The following is a 7,500-nucleotide window of genomic DNA, read 5'->3' as shown; positions in this document are numbered from 1 at the left end:
GTCTGAGTCTGAGTCTGTCTGTGTGTCTGTGTCTGAGTCTGTGTCTGTGTCTGTGTCTGTGTCTGAGTCTGAGTCTGTGTCTGTGAGTCTGTGTCAGTGTCTGTGAGTCTGTGTCTGTGTCTGTGTCTGTGTCTGAGTCTGTGTCTGAGTCTGAGTCTGTGTCTGTGTCTGTGTCTGAGTCTGTGTCTGAGTCTGAGTCTGTCTGTGTCTGTGGTCTGAGTCTGTCTGAGTCTGAGTCTGTGTCTGTGTCTGTGTCTGTGTCTGTGTCTGAGTCTGAGTCTGAGTCTGAGTCTGAGTCTGTGTCTGTGTCTGTGTCTGTGTCTGTGTCTGAGTCTGTGTCTGAGTCTGAGTCTGTGTCTGTGTCTGTGTCTGTGTCTGTGTCTGAGTCTGAGTCTGAGTCTGAGTCTGAGTCTGTGTCTGTGTCTGTGTCTGTGTCTGTGTCTGTGTCTGTGTCTGTGTCTGTGTCTGAGTCTGAGTCTGAGTCTGTGTCTGTGTCTGAGTCTGAGTCTGAGTCTGTGTCTGAGTCTGAGTCTGTGTCTGTGTCTGTGTCGTGATGTTTTCAGAGATCTTACATGTGCAGGTTTATCGCTGATGTGGGCGGGAACAGGAATCATTCATTCATTTTCTTCTGCTTATCCGGGGTCGGGTCGTGGGGGCAGCAGCTTAAACAGGGACTCCCAGACTTCCTTCACCCCAGACACGTCCTCCAGCTCCCAGAGACATAGTCCCTCCAGTGTGTCCTGGGTCTTCCCCGGGGCCTCCTCCTTGTGGGACACTCACGCTCAGAACATCTCCTAAGGGAGACGCCCAGGAGGCATCAGAACAGATGCCCGAGCCTCAACTGCTCCTCTCGACGTGGAGGAGCAGCAGCTCTACTCCGAGCTCCTCCCGTGTGACTGAGCTCCTCACTCTGTCTCTAAGGGAGCACCCAGCCACCCCGAGGAGGAAACTCATTTCGAGCGCTTGTATCTGCGATCTCGTCCTTTCGGTCACTACCCAGAGCTCATGTCCAGAGGTGAGAGTAGGAACGAAGACTGACGGTAAATCCTCTTCATCACAACGGTCCGATACAGCGACCGCATCACTGCAGACGCTGCACCTGTCCACCTGTCAATCTCACGCTCCGTCCTCCCCTCACTCCACAACAAGACCCCGAGATACTTGAGGCAGGGACTCTCCCCCCGCCCGGAGAGGAGGGGAACAGGAATCAAAATTACAATTCTTTGTGGGAGCGATGTGTTGTTCTCCCAACTACACATAAAAACAGATTTTATAATAAGGCAACTCACATACAGAAACAGTAAAGTTAGAGATTAAAAATTAGATTAAAAAACATAACGAGCAAAATGTGACTGTAATTAATTAATCGCAATTAATGCAATAATTTGACAACCCTAGTTCAAAAATGTAGTGGAGTAGAAGTAAAAAGTATCCACTGTAAAATCTACTCAAGTAAAGGGAGAGACTGAATTCCTGTTTTTTTTAGGTATTTTTGAGCTATAAAACCACCTGTAACTGAATAAATGTAAAGTAGAGCTGTTTAATGTCACACTGTGGAACATTCCAGACAGAGTGATGATGTATCCATGGAGACACATAAAAAGTACACACTGTAAAACGTACTGAAGTAAAGTGCAGATGTGAATAGTTCGTACATTCCTGCTCTTCGTTCCCGTCGGCGTCTGTGCATCGTCACTGTCCGTTTGAAACAATCCCGTGTCGCCCTCTCGCCAACCCCCCCCTCCTCCCGCCGCGGCGAGCTCGGGGGCTGGTGCGGGGCCACACGCGTCGGCTCCCGAGTTGTGAGTGCTGTTGCCATGGTTACCTCGCCCCGGCGCTGGAATATTGGACGTGGGTGGTTTTAGACGCTGGGTTATTTTTGACCCGCGCGAGAGCGAAGCAGCAGAGGGAGAGCGGATCAGAACATAAGGAGAGCGTTTGTGAACGAGGACGGGAACGGGAGGGAAGTTTGGGAAAATACAGGAGGGATTTTGTAGCTTTGAAGTTTCCGAATGAGATTAAAAAAATGTTCAATACCTGACACTAAAATATGACAACAAGGATCGTGTAAAAAGCTAAAATGAGCAACTGGATTAATGACAGATTTAGTTTTTGTTTTACGTTTGTGTAGAAATGGATGTTGATGACAGATTTCTCTCTGTGTTTTTGTGTAAATAAATGTGATTTTTATCCGAGACCAGAGAATTGTCAACATGTGTAAAGGCTCAGAAGACACAACCGCAGGAAAATATTCTGGTTGATTAAATTAAAATATTGTGATTATTCGTGTGTAAAAGTAGAATCCACGGCAACAGAAGAAATTCAATTCGTCAACTGGACAAAAATGTATTTTAGTCGAATACGTTTCTCAGCTGTTTCTTCAGTTCTGGTCAAAATGCAGGTGGACACTTCCTTATATCTGCCTGAAGGAACGAGGTAACTACACTGAAACTACTCTAAACCAGGACTCAACCAGGAATGAACCAGGACTAAACCAGGACTAAACCAGGACTAAACCAGGACTAAACCAGGACTAAACCAGGTCTAAACCAGGACTAAACCAGGACTAAACCAGGATTAAACCAGGAATGAACCAGGTCTAAATTAGGTCTAAACCAGATCTAAACCAGGCCTAAACCAGAACTAAACCAGGACTAAACCAGGACTGAACCAGGTCTAAACCAGAACTAAACCAGGACTAAACCAGGTCTAAACCAGGCCTAAACCAGGACTGAACCAGGTCTAAACCAGAACTAAACCAGGACTAAACCAGGTCTAAACCAGGTCTAAATTAGGTCGAAACCAGGTCTAAACCAGGACTGAACCAGGACTGAACCAGGTCCACACCAGGTCCACACCAGGTCAAAACCAGGACTCAAGCAGATCTGAATCAGGTCTAAATTAGGTCTAAACAAGGACTGAACTAGGTCTAAACCAGGTCTAAACCGGGACTAAACCAGGACTGAACCAGGTCTAAACCAGGTCTAAATTAAGAATGAATCGGGTCTAAAATGGGCCTAAACCTGGTCTAAATGAGGTCTAAACTAGGTCTAAACCAGGTCTGAACGAGGTCTCAACCAGAACTGAACCGGGACTAAATTAGTTCTGAGCCCGGACTCAACCAGGACCGAACCAGGTCTTGACCGGGACCAAACCTAGGACCAAACTAAACCAAGACAAACTTCAACCAGGACTAAACCAGGTCTGGATCGGGACTTTAAACAGGGAATGAAGCGGGACTGAAGTGATTCGCGAGTAAAGCAGAGATGTTTAAAGTCACACTGCGGAACTTTCCAGGCAGAGGACGTAAAAGTAGATATTTAAAAGTGTTTTTCTGAGCGGATGTGTGTGCGTCCGTGTGAAATCGTGGGCTCGTTCGTTCTAATAGGATAATGTTTGTGTTGTCAGTGATGGACCGGGCCCCATCACGACATAATTACACTGTTGTTTCATTTGGAGAGGAAAACGCACTCAATCAAAATGGCACCTTTAATTAGCAGCCCCGGGTTCTGCTAATGGATCCTACAGGAACAACCGGAAAAAAACACACAAAAAAAACAAAAAGAACTGCAAAAACGAGGAGAAATATCAGAGAGTTCAGTTTGGTTTGGGATTGAAAACTTGAAAATAAACTATAGCAGAGACGATCTTAAAGGTGCACTGTGGAACTTTCCATGAAGATGTTAAGGATTTGGGTTAAATTGTACAGTTGTAGGGAGTATTATACATTACGTAAGTGCAAGTTGTTGTGCAGTTGTAGGGAGTATTATACATTACGTAAGTGCAAGTTGTTGTGCAGTTGTAGGGAGTATTATCTGTCAAATTGTACAGTTGTAGGGAGTATTATACATTACATAAGTGCAAGTTGTTGTACAGTTGTAGGGAGTATTATACATTACGTAAGTGCAAGTTGTTGTGCAGTTGTAGGGAGTATTATCTGTCAGATTGTACAGTTGTAGGGAGTATTATCTGTCAAATTGTACAGTTGTAGGGAGTATTATACATTACGTAAGTGCAAGTTGTTGTGCAGTTGTAGGGAGTATTATCTGTCAGATTGTACAGTTGTAGGGAGTATTACCGTAGTAGGGAGTATTATCTGTCAAATAAGTGAAGTCAGTTGTAGGGAGTATTATACATTACGTAAGTGCAAGTTGTTGTACAGTTGTAGGGAGTATTATCTGTCAGATTGTACAGTTGTAGGGAGTATTATACATTACGTAAGTGCAAGTTGTTGTGCAGTTGTAGGGAGTATTATCTGTCAGATTGTACAGTTGTAGGGAGTATTATCAGTTCAGTTGTTAGGGATTGTACAGTTGTAGGGAGTATTATCTCTTACATAAGGTGAGTTGTTGTATTATCTGTCATAAGTGTGCAGTAGGGAGTATTATCTGTAGTGCAAGTTGTCAGTTGTAGGAGTATTATCTGTCATAATGTGTACAGGTGGGAGTATTATCTGTTAGTTGTAGGGAGTATGTAGTCAGTGTAGGGAGTATTATCTGTTACATAAGGGTGAGTTGTTGTACAGTTGTAGGGAGTATTATCTGTTACATTGTACATTTGTAGGGAGTATTATCTCTTACATAAGGCTGAGTTGCTGTATAGTTGTAGGGAGTATTATTTGTCACATAAGGATTTAAAAAAATATTTTTCACCCATGAAGTTTAACGCTAATGAGAACAAAAATTTGTGTAATTTATCATTTTGTGGAAAAAGTCTAAACCAGGACTGAACCGGGTCTAAATCATGTTTAAACCAGGGCTAAACCAGGTCTAAACCAGGTCTAAAACCAGGTCTAAATCTAAACCAGGTCTAAATCAGGTCTAAACCAGGTCTAAATTAGGTCCAAACCAGAACTGAACCAGGACTGAACCAGGTCTAAATTAGATCTAAACCAGGTCTAAATTAGGTCTAAATTAGGTCTTAACCAGGACTGTACCAGGTTTGAACCAAGTGTAAACCAGGTCTGAACGAGGTCTAAACCAGGACTGAACCAGGTCTAAATTAGGTCCAAACCAGGACTGAACCAGGTCTAAACCAGGTCTGAACGAGGTCTAAACCAGAACTGAACCAGGTCTAAATTAGGTCTGAGCCTGAACTCAACCAGGGCTGAACCAAACCAAGTCTAAACCAAGACTATCTCAACCAGGACTCAACCAGGTCTGGATCAGGACTTTAAACAAGGAATGAAGCAGGACTGAAATGATTCACGACTGAACTGGAACTCGAACCGGACCCAACCAGGAGTTCCAGGTCAGATCTGTGGAGAGGCGACTCCGCTCACAGTCTAGTCATGTCGATATTCCTCCGTATTTTTGAACTTTAAAACCACCTGGAATTGAATAAAAGTAAAGTCTAAATCTGATCATATCCGCTCGCAAAAACCCAAACCGCACATTTATCCGCTTTTTTTTTTTTTTTTTTTTTTTTTTTGTCGCTCTCTCCCGTGTTCTAACGTCGTTTCCTCGTCACGAACGCGCCTGAAGAGGTTTAAGACTCATCCACGCGTGTTTGAGTAATTTAGTGATCTCCCGGGCCCCATTCAAACCCTCTTTTGGCCTGGAATGTTCCGCAGTATGGCATTAAACCTGTCTATCTCAATGGAAATAGACCCGACAGCACAAGGGGAAGGGGATCTGGTTTAGTCCTGGTTTAGTCCTGGTTTAGTCCTGGTGTAATCCTGGTTTAGTCCTGGTTTATTCTTGCTGTTTTATTCATGCTTTAGACCTGGTTCAGTTCTGTTTTAGTCCTGGTTTAGTTGTGATTTAGTCCTGGTTTGGTCCTGCTGTTTTATTCCCACTTTAAAACTGGTTCAGTTCCGGTTTATTCCTGGTTTAGTCTTGGTTTAGTCCCGGTATAGTCTTCGTTTAGACCTGTTTTAGCCCTGATTTAATCCTGGTTTAGTCCTGATTTAGTCCTGGTGTAGTCCTGGTTTAGTCCTGGTTTTGTCCTGATTTTGTCCTAGTTTAGTCCTGGTTTAGTCCTGATTTTGTCCTGGTTTTGTCCTGGTTTAGTCCTGGTTTAGACCTGGTTCAGTGCTGGTTTAGACCTGGTTTAGTCCTGGTTTTGTCCTGGTTTAGTCCTGTTTTAGTCCTGGTTTTGTCCTGATTTTGTCCTAGTTTAGTCCTGTTTAGTCCTGGTTTAGTCCTGGTTTAGTCCTGTTTTAGATTTCGTTTTGTCCTGGTTTAGCCCTGTTTTAGTCCTGGTTTAGTCCTGATGTAGTTCCAGTTTTAGTCCTGGTTTAGTCCTGGTTTAGTCCTGGTTTTGTCCTAGTTTTTAGTCCTGGTTTAGTCCTGGTTTTAGTCCTGTTTTAGTCCTGGTTTAGTCCCTGTTTTAGTCCTGGTTTAGTCCTGGTTTTGTCCTGGTTTAGTCCTGTTTAGTCCTGTTTAGTCCTGGTTTTAGTCCTGGTTTTAGTTTTGTCCTGGTTTAGTTTTAGTCCTGGTTTAGTCCTGGTTTAGTTTTTAGTCCTGTTTTAGTCCTGGTTTTGTCCTGATTTTGTCCTAGTTTAGTCCTGGTTTAGTCCTGTTTTAGTCCTGTTTTAGTCCTGGTTTTAGTCCTGGTTTAGTCCTGGTTTAGTCCTGGTTTTAGTCCTGGTTTAGTCCTGTTTAGTCCTGGTTTAGTCCTGTTTTAGTCTGTTTTAGTCCTGGTTTAGTCCTGTTTAGTCCTGTTTTAGTCCTGGTTTAGTCCTGGTTTTAGTCTGTCCTGGTTTAGTCCTGGTTTAGTCCTGTTTAGTCTGGTTTAGTCCTGGTTTAGTCCTGGTTTAGTCCTGGTTTAGTCCTGGCTCGGTCTTGGTTTGGTCCTTGTTTAGAGCTGGTTTCAGTTTTCTGATCTTAAATCCATCATAAAAAACATCTGTTCTGTTTTATTTTATTTTATTTTATTTTGTTTTGTTTTTGTTTTTTCCAGCGGGCAGAGGAGGGAGCACCCAGTGTCCAGAGCGGTGCCAGGATACGATGAACTGGACGCAGCCCGACGCAGAGTACTCGAGTACGATCCAAACCGGGTGAGTCCAGTTTAGAAAATATAAAGTCCTGATGAAAGATCGAACTTCTCATTTTACTAAAACACGTGAAAATCATGTTTAAAGTATCAGAAAAATGTGCTTCTTGTGTAAATTGTGTCAAGTCAACTTCAAAAAAATGATCAAATTTAGAGAATCATCAAAACCTGTCACACGTACTTTAAATTGATCATAATTTTCATTTTTTTGGTTGGTTTTGACAGAGCAAACGCACTAAAACTGACACATGTTGATGGTTTTAATGTTGTTTTTATTGTTATTTTGTTTTTGTTTTAGTTCTGGTTTAGTCCTGCTGTTTTATTTGTGTTTTAGACCTGATTTAGTCCTTGTTTTGTCCTGGTTTGGAGTTAGTTTTGTCCAAGTTTAGTCCTGGTTTAGTCCTGGTTTAGTCCCAGTTTTGTCCCGCTGTTGTGTTCATGGTTCAATCCTGGTTTAGTCCTGGTTTAGTTCAAGTTCAGTCCTGGTTTAGTCCAAGTTTAATC

The 7,500-nt window shown here is 43.0% G+C and overlaps 1 protein-coding gene across 1 annotated transcript in view; it reads left to right on the top strand.

The window, feature by feature from the left end:
• Positions 1–7,500, top strand: part of LOC110169260 (partitioning defective 3 homolog B-like) — a 198,641-nt gene that overhangs the window by 90,495 nt on the left and 100,646 nt on the right. The window contains exon 7 of the mRNA XM_055163678.1: positions 6,904–7,000. Coding sequence (XP_055019653.1) covers positions 6,904–7,000 — 97 coding nt within the window. The remainder of the gene's footprint in view (positions 1–6,903; positions 7,001–7,500) is intronic.

This window comes from Boleophthalmus pectinirostris, unplaced genomic scaffold, assembly GCF_026225935.1.
Source record: "Boleophthalmus pectinirostris isolate CB_2022bp ecotype Guang Dong unplaced genomic scaffold, ASM2622593v1 HiC_scaffold_11, whole genome shotgun sequence".
Classification (NCBI taxonomy): Eukaryota; Metazoa; Chordata; class Actinopteri; order Gobiiformes; family Gobiidae; genus Boleophthalmus; species Boleophthalmus pectinirostris.
This window is presented reverse-complemented; position numbering and strand designations above follow the sequence as displayed.